The sequence below is a fragment of the Rutidosis leptorrhynchoides genome, chromosome 3 (assembly GCF_046630445.1).
Source record: "Rutidosis leptorrhynchoides isolate AG116_Rl617_1_P2 chromosome 3, CSIRO_AGI_Rlap_v1, whole genome shotgun sequence".
Classification (NCBI taxonomy): domain Eukaryota; kingdom Viridiplantae; phylum Streptophyta; class Magnoliopsida; order Asterales; family Asteraceae; genus Rutidosis; species Rutidosis leptorrhynchoides.
Window position 1 is genome coordinate 118,500,188 of NC_092335.1, and position 17,488 is coordinate 118,517,675.

A 17,488-nucleotide genomic window follows, 5' to 3' on the forward strand; every position below is an offset into this window, starting at 1 on the left:
CTGCCTCCGCACTAAGCGAAAGGCGACCTGAGTAGATACTTTAGATTAGGGATAACATTGAGTGCAATGTTGTAGTCCAGCGGAGTCGAACTCCTGACCTCTTGTTAAGAGAGACATAACACTACCAATTTAGCTCAAACTCAATGTTTATTTTATTTTTTTCTTTATCATCTAGCTTTCAAAATAAAATTATTTATTTATTATTTACGAGAGTATATGATATGATTAATTTATTAATTTACTAGCACGGGTCATCGATATAATAATAAGAATCTTCTTCTCAAAATAAGCCGTTTTTCAATATTAATTTTTTTTTGAACGGTAATTTTAATCAATATTAAATTTTAGTTATAAGTTATTTGAATCTTGTTTGATTAACACTCTATTATTATACATATAACTTAAAAAATCATATTCCCTCTGTCTCAAAATAAATGTACTGGTTTAACTTTTTTGAGTCTTTCTTCGTTAACTTTGATTTTAAATATCTTTCTTTGTGTTATATAATAATTGATTAAAGTTATAACAATGAAAACATAATTAAAAAATCAATCTATTTATATAATTTTTATCAAAAGTAATATAGCAAAAACCATAAAATATTTGAAATCAAAACTTAAATAATTGACTTTCAAAAGTCAAAACATGACATTTATTTTGGAACTGAGGAATTATTAATTTGTATAATGTAATTATGGTATGGAGACCAAGAAACATGATGTAAAAATAATTTTATATATATTTTTTTTAACAAGAATTCTAACAAAATTGAGATAAATTGAAATTGATACTCCGTGATTAATCTTATTGGGACCGGGAGTGGCGGGCGAACTGTGGATCATTAAGCCGCCACTGGTCGGTAATAAAACGGACACGTGTCAGTAAGTAGGGTTGCATTTTGAGTCAGCCTTTGAGCGTCACCCAACCGAAGCTCCTTCTTTTTTACTTTGATTGTTTCTCTTCATCCCCCCCTGACTTCTCAATCGTCCATTTCCCCAATTTCCGGAACTACTCAAATTCCTTCATTTTCCCAAACCCTAACCCTAATTTATCTCTTATCCAATCTAAATTACTCATTAAATTACTACGGTTGCTACGGACTGATGGTGTATACAGCTTCATGATTTGTAAGTTGTTTAATTTTGTGTTTTTATTGTATCACGAGTGCTGAATTTTGAATTACTAGTGAGTTTATTGTAGTTTACTACTTGATTGAGTTTTCGCCCCAATTTATTCATGCTTTGTTTGTTGTTTTACGTTTGTTTTGAAACATGCTGTTATTATGAGTTTTAGTTGATCAATAATGGTACGTTGTTTTGTGTTAATAAACTTGAAGAAAAATAATAAGCTTATATGAATGAATTTGGTTAGTTGTACTTGGCGAACTGTATGTGTTTTTGGAGTATTAGATTACTACAGAGTATTTGATTGACTGTTGTTCGATTTTCAGGGTGAAAGTTGGTGTTTTTTCAACTAAGATATTGAAGTTTTGTTGCTATCTGATGGGCTGTAGATGTATGCTTCGACTATATTGGTGTAGGCTGGGCTGTTGGTAGGATTTGAGGTTTCACTTTGCGAAGGCGGTGTGACGTTTTCCATTTTCATCAATGGCTGAAGACAGCCAACGTGTAAACAAGCTTGCTTCTGGGTTGGCTTTGATATTGGATGGTGAGGATAGGAAGAATAGTAGTCAGAAAAACCGTCTTATCTCTTACAGTGATGATTTTGGTGAACAGTCACTAGAACGAACCCTTGAATACGTGTTTGATCTTCCGTCTAAAACGATAAATTTGTTGACTTGTCAAGTTGATGCTGATGTAATTTGTTCTATCATAAGGAATGATTACTTGAGGCATCATAAAACCTTGTTGATCGTTGATGCATGTAGAGATGGAGTCTCTGCTATTGTAGATGGGTCTAGACCTTATGTTGTTTCAATAGAAGAAGCAAGTGTTAGTGGTGAATTTCAGTTTGTAAAACCACCATTGCTAGTTGAAAGCCATGCAGTGTTCAGTAGTGCACGGGCAAATGTTTGTGTATGGAAAGGTAAATGGATGTATGAAGTAACTCTTGAAACTGCTGGGTTACAGCAGCTTGGATGGGCTACTGTTTCTTGCCCATTTACCGAACACACAGGTGTAGGTGATGCTGAAGATTCTTATGCATTTGATGGTAAACGGGTCATCAAATGGAATCTAAATGCTGAAGCTTATGGCCAGTCATGGGTTGTTGGTGATGTGATTGGATGCTGCATAGATTTTGACAACGATGAAATCTCATATTATAGAAACGGTGCTTCACTTGGTGTAGCCTTTGACGGAATCCGGAAAATGGTGCCCGGGCTTGGTTATTATCCCGCAATTTCTCTTTCTCAAGGTGAACGGTCTGATTTAAATTTCGGGCCCCGCCCTTTTCGATATCCTATTCATGATTTCCAACCAATTCAATTGCCACCATCAACAAATCAATTGGTAATTTGTTTGCTTCAATGTTTCTCAAAGTTGTTGAATATGTGGCGGGGGGAGAGGACCAGTCATAATTGTATGGAGAAACTAAGAAGATTAAAGAGGTTCATGCCTGTTAACGAGCTTTATAATCCGGTTTCTCTTGGAATATGCCAAGAATTATTCTCTGCTCTTGAATCTAATGCAGAGAGTGTAGAATATATAAGCTGGGGCCCGTTTTTATCTTTTCTCATGGATGTTTTTCGGGATCAAGCACCTCATGATTATGAAAGTTTGGATAGAGTACTTGATGTGTTACTTGAGTTCCCTGGGTCAACAGTGATGTTTGAACACCTACTATCTGCCCTTTCATACTATTGCAAGACTGCATCGATCGTTTTAAGAGAAAGCCCGTATTCGGGGTCGTACCCGTATCTTGCATTAGCTTGCCACATGTTGAGACGAGAAGATTTAATGGTGGTTTGGTGGAAGATGTCAGACTTTGAGTTTTTGTTTGAAGGTTTCTTATCTCAGAGAAGTCCCAATAAACAAGACCTTCAACATATGATACCTTCTGTTTGGTGGCCTGGCTCATGTGAAGATATTTCTTATGAAAGTAGCATGATGCTCACAACTAGAACCATAACCGAAGCAATTGATAAGGTACGGTTTTCTCTTACTACGTAAACTTTTTTCGTAATCTGTTATTTCTACTAGAACAACTTTTTTTCTAATCACCGTAGGAAACATTTGATAGTCTAGATTATTTCATGAACAAAGATCTAACTTTATACTGTAGTATTATAGTATTGTAATTATAATAGTAAGAAAATATAGAACGATTTACATACTAGTAAAAATGGGGGTTCCTAAAATAACAATGATATTATTCCCTGCCCTTGTTCATGGACAATGCTTTATTGCAATACATTATGTGCTAAAATCCATCAAAGGTGTTCATGTATGGTTTCATCATTTCTTTGTCTTAACTATATATTCCCGAGCCACCTATAACTGTATAAGTATTTTCTGCATTATCCCTAGTTTAAAACATATAGGCAAAATTCTAGAATTCTGCAGACAACATTCAGAAAATAGATCTTTTTTTATATATATAATGAACTCATGCATAAATGGTTCAGCTTACTGTGATCTGACAGGACATGGTTACAAACGATAACGAAAAGGAGTAAAATCGTTACTTTCACATTGGTTAATGCATTCTAGTTTTTTTTATACTTACTAGTATTTATGCACGTGTTTTGCAGATTGAGGAGAAACATAGGGACCTTTGCTGCCTAGTCATGCAGTTCGTTCCACCTGTAACACCTCCTCAGTTACCTGGATCCGTGTTCCGAACGTTTTTACAAAACTTCATTTTAAGAAACAGGGGAGCAGATCATAATATCCCACCTCCTGGAATATCAAGCAATTCGGTTCTCGTTTCTTTATTTACAGTCATACTCCATTTTCTATCAGAAGGTTTTGCAACGAGAGACTGTAACTGGATGATGAGTTCAGGAACTAGTAAACGGTCCGATATTGGTTTTCTTCACAGAGGCGGTCAACAAAGTTTTCCCCTTCCTCTAATTCTAAAAAACGATCCACATAGAATTGAAATCCCACGACTCGGTGGGTCCTACAGTCATTTAACTAATTTTCATCCTGTGAATGTGGACCCCGAATCAGAAGTTGTTCGATGGGAAGAAGGATGTGTTGATGATGAAGAACCAGAAACAAGAATAACACATTTAGGAAGTAGGAAACCGTGTTGTTGTTTCAGTTGGGATGGGAATTTTTCAAGAATTTCTAAAAATCCGTTTAGGTATACAACTAAAGCTTCTCAAAGCCATTGCAATTCGATTCCAGAAAGATCCGCACAGGTGGCAGCTGAGTGTAGTTCTGGAAATTTGAATGATGAAATTGCTGATAAACCAAGTACTAGTGACCAGTCAGATTCTGATTTTGGGTATCGACCCGTGCACCAAGTACGGGTCGTTGCACTAGAGAGCACTTCATCTTCATCGACATTAGTGGAAGAGGAACTTTTTGATGCCATGCTCTTGTTGTACGATTTGGGCCTTGCACCAAACTTTAAACAGGTTCAATTTATCATCCTTTTAAATACCTGCTTGAAAGAGTAGAAGAAACCTTGTTTTACTTTTGTGCTATCAATTGCTCATCTAATCACAAGATTATGCAAAAAAAGGTGGTTCACTTATGTGAAAGATGAAAACCTCTTTAAACAGTATAATATCTAGCCTTAAGGTCAAATAAGCACTGTTTTTTTAGTTTTCGTTACCTCTTGAATTATGTTGATTGTGGTTCTACTTGTTTATAACAAATGTGATGCGATAGAAAGATATTCTGAATACTTATTCAATGGAAACCTCAAATTTGAAGTTGGTAACTGAAAGACAAGTTAGCTACTTATATTTGTAACCATGATCATCATGTTCTTTTCTTTACAAGTAGTAAGGTCTACATTTGTCCTTGTGATGAAACAATAAAGTATCTTCCCATATCATGTATGTATCTTTGTATGAACGTATATATGTATGCAGATTTTTATATCTATAGCATGATTATTATTCATTGCAGGCGTTGGCTTATATGTCCCATCAGTCACATTTAATATCCCAGCTGGAAGAAACTGACAAACAAATCAGAGAGCGAGTTAGTGGTGAACAATTAAGGCGCTTAAAGGAGGCCCGAAGTGTCTACCGGGAAGAAGTTATAGATTCTGTGCGCCATTGTACTTGGTAAGTTGATACGTAAACAGCTTTGTATCTTAAAAAAAATAGTAATTAAGTTTATGCGACACCCTGTATTTGTTATAAGGTACGCATATCAGTTTTACTTAATCACACTCTATGTATTGTAGGTACCGAATCTCTCTTTTTGCCAGATGGAAGCAAAGAGGAATGTATGCAACGTGTATGTGGATCGTTCAATTGCTTCTGGTTCTTAGCAAAATGGATCTGGTTTTCAGCTATGTTCCTGAGTTTTATTTGGAAACTTTGGTACACCATTACACCTTAATAGTTAAAACATAAATTCAGTAACTTAGTAAATAGTAAGCAACCCTTTAATGTTGGTTGCAGGTTGATTGTTTCCACGTGCTGCGTAAAAGTGATCCTCCGTTTGTTCCTGCAGGAATGTTTATCAAGCAAGGACTTACTTCATTTGTATGTTCCTCTTATCCATATGTTAAAAAGTTGATAAATTTTGAGAATTTGAGAATTTATAAAAGAAACTGATGTTCTTAATATCACCTTTTTAGGTTACGTTTGTTGCTACCCACTTTAGCGACCCGAGGATATCAAGTGCAGAACTGAGAGATCTACTTCTACAGTCAATTTCTGTATTGGTTCAGTATAAGGAGTTTTTGGCTGCTTTTGAGAGCAACCAAGCAGCAACTCGTAGCCTACCGACATCACTTTTATCAGCATTTGATAACCGGTCATGGATTCCTGTAACAAATATACTGATACGGTTATGCAAGGGCTGTGGATTTGGATCTTCAAAACATGGGGAGTCTTCATCAACTTCTAGTGTGTTTCAGGTATTTTTATTTAAGCAACCAAGACTGAATTAGTGCATGGTTCTGTATTTGAAGAATTTTTTTTTTTATTAAAGTGTAAATATATTTTGCCAACAGAAATTACTGCGCGAAGCATGTATTAAGGATGAAGAATTGTTTTCTGCGTTTCTCAATCGGCTTTTTAATACCCTCAGCTGGGCAATGACAGAATTTTCTGTTTCCATCCGAGAAATGCAAGATAAATGCCAGGTACAGTAATATTCTCAAACTTGTGTGTTTTATTTGGTAACAAATAGCTGCGTTTCACACACACACACACACACACACACACACACACACACATGTATCTATACTCAAAAGTTTATGTGAATGCAACTTCTGAATTGCAGATGATAGAGTTTCAACAGAGGAAATGTAGTGTTATATTTGATCTCTCAAGCAATCTAGCAAGGGTACTTGAGTTTTGTACTTGTGAGATTCCTCAGGCTTTCCTGTCTGGTGCAGATACGAACTTGCGTAGATTAGTAGAGTTGGTTGTTTTTGTTCTCAACCATTTGACTTCAGTTGCAGATCCTGAATTCTTTGACTTGTACGTTATTCATTTCATTGACTTATAATTTTTCTCAATTACTGAAACTTCTGCAACTTTCTTCGACCTCAATTTAGATGTGACATCCCAGTTCAACGGTTGACTTATTTACAAGCTGATTATTGTGGTTCCACAGGACGCTTAAAAGACCTGGTCAAGCTCCTGAAAAAGTCAACAGAGGCATGATTTTAGCGCCCTTAGTTGGTATCATCTTGAATTTGTTGGATGCGAGCCTCGTAGCAGACTCCAGAGAGCAGAATGATATCGTCAGCATCTTTGCGAGCATGGACTGTGCTGATACTCTTATCTCTGGATTTCAGTATCTTTTAGAGTTTAATTGGGTTAGTAACCATGTCTTACAACTACATCCACTACACAATATGTATATTTTGTTACATTATCTTACATTGTTTTGATAACAGGCTGGAACTTTCAAGGGGGATGTTCATCTGACGAGACTAAGTCAACTAGAGGATTTTTCTAGTCATCTTATATCCAGAACGATGAAGAGAGTGAGTTATGATGGAGAAGCAGATAATGTTGACAAAGTGTGCTGCATCTGCTACTCTTGTGAAGCAGATGCCAAATTCTTACCATGCACACATATTTCCTGTTTCGGCTGCATAAATCGGCATCTCATCAATTGTGAAAGGTGTTTCTTTTGCAACGCACCGGTCCTTGAAGTCATTCAAAATGATAGAAAAACGTGTGAAATATAACTACTTTCATTGGGCTTCATGAATTCAACAATGGTAAACCAAATTAAATTTAGATTGTGTTACAAAGCATGGGGAGAAAGAAGTGGACAAACTCAAGAGTAGGTTATTATAGAAAGTTGAAGAATATATATCAGTGCTATAATTAAAACTCAAAAAGCTTTGGCTCGGTAGTAGAATGGTTATAATTTTTGTAGTAGACCGAGCGTGATTAAGTTTTAGTTTTGTAAATTTGCAATATCAATGAAAGGTATATCTTCATATTAGCATGCCTGAATACTTAGTTGATCAAGATTATTGTATTAAATTTTGGTTATATCATTCATCTTCTTGTTACGTTTTGTCAAATTCAGAAGTATGTTGGTACAATTTCCAGCACTAGGTTGCGGATATTATAGTTCTTTATTAGACAGGGTTAACGATACCACCATTCACCAGTATGTTTCAATAGATATATACGATCTATAGTATGTTTCTTCTTTTTAGTAGACATTTTTACATGTAACACTTTAATATTTAAATCATACTATAAATAGTTTGGATTATTGCAAATAAGAGCCTTAAAAGCATCAGTAGTTGAACAGCTTGACAGTTGACACATCGATCGAGCAAAACTATGGTCACAAAAACTGCATTTCAATTTTTCGAACAATTTGATATGCCCGTAAATCATTTTACTGGTTGATCATATCAGACGCCGTCCCTTGAGGCCTTAAATCATATACTTCCGATAACACATTTCGGTTTACAGTGTTTTAACAATTTTCACATGGACACCAAAATTAATGGTCAACACAACCTAATTCTAACCATCTGATAATGATCAAACGCAACCACAATCAAGTTCAAAGCGATTGCGACCACGTAACATAGAGAATCAAAATCAACTGACCTACAAAGGGATCAACAAATGATGCAAACGTAAAACGTTCTATACAATTTCATAAGGAGATGGGAAGAGGCATAAATTGTCAATCCTCTTTTTTGTGGTGTCTTGGGGTAGAATCTATACCTAAGCATTTAAGAAATGCTTGTTTTGCAAGCCCAAAAAAATTACATGGATGGTGAGATGTTTCAAATATCATGTCGTCACTGTTTTCACTTGTTGTGGACGATTCCTCCCTATGCCGAACATCTGGTTTCTTTCTTCTTTGTACACCTTCACTTGTGCTCGTTCCACTCTCTTTTATTTCATTTTCTGTCACCTGAAAACTCATCAGAACGTACAATTTTAGTACCACTCAATAAACAATTCATTCTCGTGTATAAAGACTGTTAACAAGTTACTGCAAGTTTCGGACAAAATGGAATTTTAGTAAGCAATATAGAATATTAACCTAAAACTGAGTTTTTTTCTGGAATAATATGTTCGCAACTACCAAGTTTTATCCGATTTTAACAGGTTGATTAAAAGTCATTTTAGAGAAATGGGTTATGAACGATACAGCAAGAACTATCATCAATACGTAAATGTCTATAAAAGTGATATTGAGTCATTGGTCGCAAGCCATGAACATGTAGCATATACTCATTGTTGTAAAAGTCGGCTGACGCGTCAATTTGGGGCCTAACCCGGCCCGTTTCGCCCAAAAACACATAAAAAGTCCGTCAATGCTAAAAAGTCGGGTTGAAGTCAGGCTCCAGGTCTCAGTAGGTCAAAGTTAAAGTTGGTCAAAATTTTAATATTTTCTAAAATTAGATGTTGTGCCCTATTTTAATATTTGAAATATTATGTTTTATGTTTAATATATTTATGTGTAATATACATATGTTTAATTTACTTATTACTAAAAGTCAACGTCGGCCAACGCCCAACTAGTCTCCATCTTGCCAACGACTCGATAGACTCGTCCCTCCAAGACCCCAAAGGCCTTGTCCCCGACTATATTACGAATCATGTAGATCTCATCTATTAACTTATACTTCCATGACAACAAGAAAACAGCTATGTAGATATGTAGTATTATTGCCAGGTCGGATAGTTGTACATGCCCAAATAATAATAATATATAATCCCCACCAAAACAAAGAACAGCATGTAACAATATAAAATTTGAGCTGGATAGTCTCCTAGGAAAATAGGCAAGCTTTATAGGCATCATATACAATGTACAACACTTGAATTAGCACCCCAATTTTTACTGTTTTTCATAATTAAACCTAGGCTCCCAGTTCATCTAGCATTGTCTATATATGCAGGGCGAAAACGTTTTAAAACGATATCAAGAATTTACAATAAAGATTACTCCGTATAACACAAATATTGACATAAACTAGCCTGGAGATGATACCGAAGATCCTCTTCGTTGCATTATGACTTATGAGTGTTCAGACAAGAGTTCCATCTTTTGTGCATATAAACGTTGATGAAACATAACTTCCCTAGGGTTTGCACTAACTAAGAATTGCAGGATTTAACTTCGAGCTATGCAGCTATATATGAAGACACTATTTAATCCTAATGCGTAGCTCCTAAAAACATATATACATCTTAAATTGTAGATAATTATTCAAAAGGATGTCTTATGTCACAAAAAAGTTAACCAAAACATGCCTAACCACAACACTACATTTCAACCACAAGTACATACCTAGTCACCCATAGATCATGAATACATAGTTAGAAACAACTACCGTGTGCTTATTTACAAAGTTATATCTTTAATATAATTCATCACCCGTCTCTCAATCAATATCCTATTCGAGTCGCAACAATATCCATCACTGAACCTAAATATAAGCCCGGTATTGATCCAAAAGTGTGACACACAACAACAACCCTAAAAGTGTTAATTCCTCATTTCTCACACTTGTTCTAGTTCTAAACAATGACTTATTGGCCCTACAAAGTACTTAATATTTCCTTATAGACAAAGGCTTGTAACTTAACAATAACTTTTTAGCTCCTCCTTTTACTATTGAAATTTAAATTAAATATTTAAAATGAATAACAAATAATTTCTTTAGTAGGAATCCCTTTGTTCACAAGAAACATAAGCATTCCACCTTAGATTTCTACAACAATCCAAAACAATTTTCAACACGGAGTCTAATTTCTTAAGGACTTAATAATAATTATTATAAAAACTAATTAGGTTTTTAATAAACTTCCAATTGATACATTAAAGCTAGTAATCAACTACAATTACAACAAGAGCAACATATACTGTATATGATAAGGATAGGTTGATTGAGCTAAGAGAGGTACCTTAAAGTCATGCCGAGTGTTTGCAGTGATGAAAGAGCGATTATCGAATGATACGTCGGCGGAAGATGACGGCGAAGCGGTGGTGAAGTGAACGGAAAGATCGGAAGGCGTGGTGGTGAGGTAGTAAAGAAGGATAAGGAGAAGAAGCATGGCAAGTAGTTGGATCCAAATCAGCCATGGGATCCGGTAGCTGTTGATGATCAATTCATCCCCAAATTCAAACATTATTATTTTGTTTTTTTATTTTTATTTTTAAGACTTGAGAGAAGGAGGAGATACTAGAGAGAGAGAGAGAGAGAGAGAAAGGAAATAAATAAGACCCTACTAGACTTTCCAAAACACACGAACAATTACTTCTTGGGTTTAGTAAATAAATTTAAATTTATATAGGAGATACTTCCGCTGACAAATTAGTTTTTATATATATTTTTTATTTTTATTTTAATTATTTTAAACATGGAAACATGAACTTTTGTGTAAGGATAAAAAGGTAAGCTTAGTTGTCTATTAAATTAAAAGTAAACACTTATATTAAGACAAATAATAATCATAATTCATAATCATTATCACTATAACTATAATTATATTCATAATGATAATTATATATAGTAATTTATAAAATAATATAGTAATCGTTTTGTTTTTTTTTTTTTTTTTGTTGGCTAAAAATTCAAATGTATTAAAAACTTTCCAAACCTTGTCATCAAAGAGATGATCCATTACAAAAGCTAGTCACTATTAGCCCATTTTAAATATGGGTCAAGACTAGTAAACAAAAAACAAATTACATACTTGATAACTAGCTTATAATAACAGAAAAATAACCGAAGCAAGTAGACTTTTGATTATTAAATATTAAATATTTAATAAGATTTGGCGTTTTGTTGAGATAAGAATTGGATAAATTATTAATATTAAGTCGAGCAATAATGTGAGGTTTAAATAGGTAGAAAATGAAATTTAATGTTGGATGACAATACTTTTGATATATGAAAGTCTAAAGGCTTAAAAGGTTGATTGTCTCCTGTACTAATTGTCTAGGACTTTTTACAGTTTAGTGTTTTCAAGGTTTAAAAGGTAATGTTAGGTTAAATATGCTGCACAAGTTTGTGCAAATAATGTACCCATATTTACATAGCCCTGTTACGTCTTCAGTAAACAGTCCACAGGCCTTGAACGCGTAGACTAATATATTTTAGATAGTGTAATAAATCGTTACTCATCAATCACCCTGTACATCCACCTCCACAAAATTAACAAACTTTTGAAGTTCCAAAAAGTATCAAATACTGTAAAAAAAAAAAAAAAAACTGTCTCACAAGATTTGACAATGCACATCCATGGCACTTGATTGGTCTGTAAATCTAGTATTTGTAACAAGGTACCTAAATATTTATTAAGAGTAAGCAGTCGAATTAAACTAACTGTTGATTATTAATTTACCAACAACCTTCTGAGGGTTAAATATGTGACGACCCGGAAATTTCCGACCAAATTTAAACTTAATCTTTGTATAATTAATGTTTCCGACACGATAAGCAAGATTTGTAATGTTGGAGTCTCAAAAATTTTGAACTGTTTTCATATATGAAATTACCCTTGGACCGCTTCCGATGATTCACGAATAATTAATTATAAATAAATGTGTATATATATATATATATATATATATATATATATATATATATGTATATGTATATATAATAACTGGAAATATTAATATACATTTAATCGTTAGAACTAAAAATGTAAAATGAAATACGATATAATTAAATTGTTATGAAAATGAATCTATATGTATATTTAATGTATATTAAAAATAAATATTAAATGAATGTAATACTCGTTTGATATTCTGATTGATATTAAGCAAGTTAAATTCAAACTTATATAATTTTAAAATAAACGGTGAGCCGAAAATGAGTTTTAAGAATCATAGGCCTATTAAAAATATAATTAAGGAGCTATTTATTAAATTTTAACAATTAGTATGTTTGCTTGGGGCTGAGGGCTAATTGAAAGGACTTGTTCATATACATTATAAACGATTCACAATAGTTGATTACATCGCGAGGTACTTGACCTCTATATGATACATTTTACAAACATTGCATTCGTTTTTAAAAGACAAACTTTCATCACATCGAAAGTTGACAGCATGCATACCATTTCATAATATATCCAACTATAAATGACTTAATAATATTCTTGATGAACTCAACGACTCGAATGCAACGTCTTTTGAAATATGCCATGAATGACTCCAAGTAATATCTCTATAATGAGCAAATGCACAGCGGAAGATTTCTTTAATACCTGAGAATAAACATGCTTTAAAGTGTCATCCAAAAGATTGGTGAGTTCATTAGTTTATCATAATCCATCAATTCCATAATTTTAATAGACCACAAGATTCTCATTTTTCTTAAATAACATTACACTCGCAAGTGTAATAAAAATCATTCGTATGATGAACACCTGATAACCGACATTAACATAATGCATATAGAATATCCCCCGCATACTCGCAAGTATGCTATATAACGGCAATCGCAATCACCTTTTTAAATCGAAGTACTAAAGCATTCCAAATTCCAGAATGGGGTTTGTTAGGCCCATAGATCTATCTTTAGGATTCGCGTCAATTAGGGGCCATTTTCCTAATTCTTAGGTTACCAGACTTGAAGGGGCGATATTCGGTTTAATAATCCAACCATACAATGTAGTTTTAAGTACTTGTGTCTATTTCGTCAAACATTGATAAAACAGCGCATGTATTCTCAGTTCCAAAAATATATATTGCAAAAGCATTTAAAAAGAGAGCAAATGAAACTTACAATACTGTATTTTGTAGTAAAAATACATATGACGTCATTGAACAAGTGAAAGGTTGGCCTTGGATTCACGAACCTATATTAATTATATATATTTATATGTTTGATCAATATCTGTCTAACAATTTAGGTCAAGTCGTAGTGTATCACAATCCTAATGCTCGAGACTAAATATACAAAAGTCAACAAAAGTCATATTGACCAAAATGTCTTCCAAAATTTATACATGATTATTATATAGTTTAAATATAGTCGTTTTATATATTTAAATATTTTTAACAGATTTTATTAAAGTAAATAATATAGTTCTTTTATTAATAAATAAAATTTTATATTAAAATCTATATAATAAAAATATACTTTTATATATCTTAAGTAATAAAATTTATAAAGTTCATTTAATATCATAAAAATAATATGATAGGTATTATTAATGTAATTATATTATACGTAGTAAAATATCTTTGTATCACATATTTATTTGATAAATAATATTGATAATAATAATAATAATAATAATAATAATAATAATAATAATAATAATAATAATAATAATAATAATAATAATAATAATAATAATAAGTAAAAGTTGTATTATTTTGTAATAATTATTATTATTCTACTAATAAAAATAACAATAATTATATTTTCTAAAAATGATAAAATGATAATAGTACTAAAATGATAATAATAATAATGATGTTTCATATTAACAATGATATTTTTATTAAAAATAATAATTTTAGTAAAAATGATAGTTTTAATATTAATAATACTTTAAATAATAATAATAGTAAAATAATGAAAACGATATTTTTCCTTTAAATCATTATCTTACAATATCTTAATTTCATCATGATACTCATACTCATTATTTCCTAATCGCTTCGTTTAATAGCTTTTAGTCGTCTTTTATATCGCATTCATATTAATAATAATAATAGTAATCATAATAATTAGATGTTACTAATATTAGTTTTAATTATAATAATACTAATAATAATAATATTAATGATAATACTAATAACTATTTGAATGATAATAATAATAATAATAATAATAATACTAATTATAACCTTAACGATAATAACGATAATAATAATAATAAAAATAACAATAATATCTTTTATTAATAACGACAATGATAATAATAATAATAATAATAATAATAATAATAATAATAATAATAATAATAATAATAATAATAATAATAATAATAATAATAATAATAATAATAATAATAATAATAATAATAATAATAATAATAATAATAATAATAAGATTATAACGACGATAATAACGACGATAATAATAATCATTTTTACAAAAATTCAATTGACTATAACTTCTAAACCGTTCATCGAAACCATTCGATATCTAAATGAAAAGTTCTCAATTTTTCGCTAGCTTTCCAACGACATGCATATCATATACCTTATCTTAATAGCATATGTATTTAATTCAAGATTCGACATAACCTATCTAACGACAATAACGAACGTATAAGCATGCATAAACCTATATACTCGAGCACTAGTCAGGGATACACTAATAATATATAAAAGTTAAGTTATGAGGGCTCACGTATCAATATTGAGATTCAATATTGTAGGAAAAGTACGTAGACGCAACGGGGATGATAAACACTAGTTTGACTCACGAGCAATACTCCCGAACCATACCCATAACCTTCATAGCTATAACCCATAATTTCCTTAGCTCTATCCCGTTCGAAAAACAATTTTGAAATCACTCAGACAGCACTCCGTCGTAATATTTTACGTATACTAATAATATCTTGAAATAATACGAAGTAAATATATATATGTAAATCGATTGAGAGAGTTTAGAGAAAAATATTTTCAAGTTTCTATGAAATAATGAAACCCAATGAATTCTATTTATAATAAATTTTTGAATATTAAAGTGAATTATTAAAATATGAATTATTAAAGTGAATTATTAAAGTATGAATTATTAAAGTAAATTATTAAAGTATGAAATATTAAAGTGAATTATTAAAGTATGAATTATTAAAGTATGAATTATTAAAGTGAATTATTAAAGTATGAATTATTAAAGTTAAAGTAAAGTAAAAATATAGTAAAGGTAAAGTTTAAGTATAGTAAAACTATAAAACTATGTACGTATAATACGCGTATAAATATATATAATATTAATTTAAATCGTTATATATATTTAATAAAATAAAATATAAATATCGTTATCTTTATCATGCTGGTTAAGTAATGAGGTGTCAAAAGTGGTTCTAGATATTTATAAAAGTTATATACGTTTTAATAATAAAGTTCTTTTTAAACTGAAAATGTTTTTGTACGTTTGAAACTAAATCAAATAAATATGATAATTTGTTTTCCAAAACTAAATATATTTAAGAATTATTTTGTTTAAAGGTTAAAATAATGGAAATTGTTATATCATAAAACATTACAGTCTGTTGGTGAAGCATGGGATAAAGTCCAAAGGTTAAATAAACGTATGAAATCATCTTAATGAAAAATGTCGAGTTACTTAATTTGTCGATATCCAGCATCTAAGTTATATACACTCCACGTTCTTACTTATAAATCACTTTACAATTTTCCGAATGTTGTCAAAAAGAATAGATTTCTTAAATCAAAGTGGACCTCATAACATGGACACGTAATCATATCACAATGTATCTAATAAATCAATCATTTGATATTATCTTCTAATTCCATTGATAAACATATTGAAAAAAATACGTTCGTGTAAAGTATTATACTGTGATGACCCAGAAAATTTCGACTTATTTAAACCAATTCTCTATACGATATTTTTTTATTTTGACACGTTAAACAAAGTCTGTTAGATTGAGTCTCAAAATTTTAGAACTGTTTCATATATACAATTACCTTTGACTACTCTCGACGATTCATGAACAATTATATGTATGTATATATATATATGTACAAGTAAAAATGACTTTCCTACAGTAAAACAATATTTGCTACAGTAAAAATGACTTTGCTACAGTAAAACACTATTTGCTACAGTGAAACCGTATTTTGCTACAGTGAAAAAACTTTGCTACAGTGATTTGCTACAGTAACACTGTTTGCTACAGTAAACACTATTTGATGTCGACGAACTAGAAAACAAGCAGAAATGAGCTGTTCAACCTAGCCATGCGATCGCATGGCAAATGCACTGAAAACCCATGCGATCGCATGGGGCCCAAAAACAGTATTTGCTACAGTAAATATTATGTCGACGAACTAGCAAACAAAACGCCATGCGATCGCATGGCAAAAGCACTGAAAACCCATGCGATCGCATGGGGACCAAAATCAGAAAACATGCCTATAAAAGGCCAGTTTACTCGACGAATATTTTCATAATCAATCTCTGTAATCAAATATTATATTATAATTATAATTTATAATTTATAATTTAAGTTTAATAATAATAAAGTATATTCGAGGGTGTTTTAATTCGGGTTTCAAACCGCTTTAAGCTAAGGTATTGTTCGAGGTATTGTTCTTGAATCCAAGGCCAACCATACAGTCGTCTACCATCATTACGTCTACGCAATTTGCCTACAATATTGAGTCTCAATATTGAACTGTGAGTTATAGTCTCCCTTTTTAAATACTTTAAATATTTTTGGGCTGAGAATACATGCAATTTATTTTAAACGCAATAAGACACAAGTACATACTAAATTCTACACTGAGTTAAACCGAAAATCCCTTAGCTTTGGTAACTAGTAGATGCCAGTACATATGATATGGACTGGTGGGCCTGAATAATTGTATATGGATCCATAGGGCTTGACATCCCTGTCCGAGCTAGAGCGCTAGCCTTTTAACAGACGTATGTTATTTGAGTTTATGACACGTTGGTTTGCGTGTATTAAAACGAATGGGGTAATTATCCTTATAGCGTTAAGTTTAGTTACCAGGGTGCTCTGTTACGTAGAATCTATTGATAAACTTTTGATGAAATCTTGTGGTCTATCTTTATATATGTTTATGACTCGAGCAATTAAACCTATAACTCACCAACATTCGTGTTGACTTTTTAGCATGTTTTATTCTCAGGTCCTTAGACTGCTTCCGCTGTGATGTGCTTATTGCCTGCATGGAGTCTCTCATGCTTTGTACAAAGT

At 31.8% G+C, this 17,488-nt stretch overlaps 1 protein-coding gene across 1 annotated transcript; it reads left to right on the top strand.

The window, feature by feature from the left end:
- Positions 1–900: 900 nt before the first annotated feature.
- Positions 901–7,559, top strand: LOC139896721 (E3 ubiquitin-protein ligase RKP). Its single transcript, XM_071879360.1, has 11 exons — positions 901–1,127; positions 1,451–3,107; positions 3,713–4,546; positions 5,046–5,206; positions 5,329–5,467; positions 5,549–5,632; positions 5,728–6,009; positions 6,106–6,237; positions 6,378–6,577; positions 6,714–6,918; positions 7,000–7,559. The coding sequence occupies exons 2-11, from the start codon at positions 1,608–1,610 to the stop codon at positions 7,294–7,296; spliced, it is 3,834 nt and encodes a 1,277-aa protein (XP_071735461.1). The 5' UTR covers positions 901–1,127; positions 1,451–1,607; the 3' UTR covers positions 7,297–7,559.
- Positions 7,560–17,488: the final 9,929 nt, after the last annotated feature.

Bases quoted from the DNA above. Each gene is read 5' to 3' on its own strand.
- LOC139896721 (XM_071879360.1), top strand. From the start codon at position 1,608: ATGGCTGAAGACAGCCAACGTGTAAACAAGCTTGCTTCTGGGTTGGCT. The intron at 3,108-3,712 runs GTACGGTTTTCT...CGTGTTTTGCAG, and splicing joins TAACCGAAGCAATTGATAAG to ATTGAGGAGAAACATAGGGA. The intron at 6,578-6,713 runs GTACGTTATTCA...GTGGTTCCACAG, and splicing joins GATCCTGAATTCTTTGACTT to GACGCTTAAAAGACCTGGTC.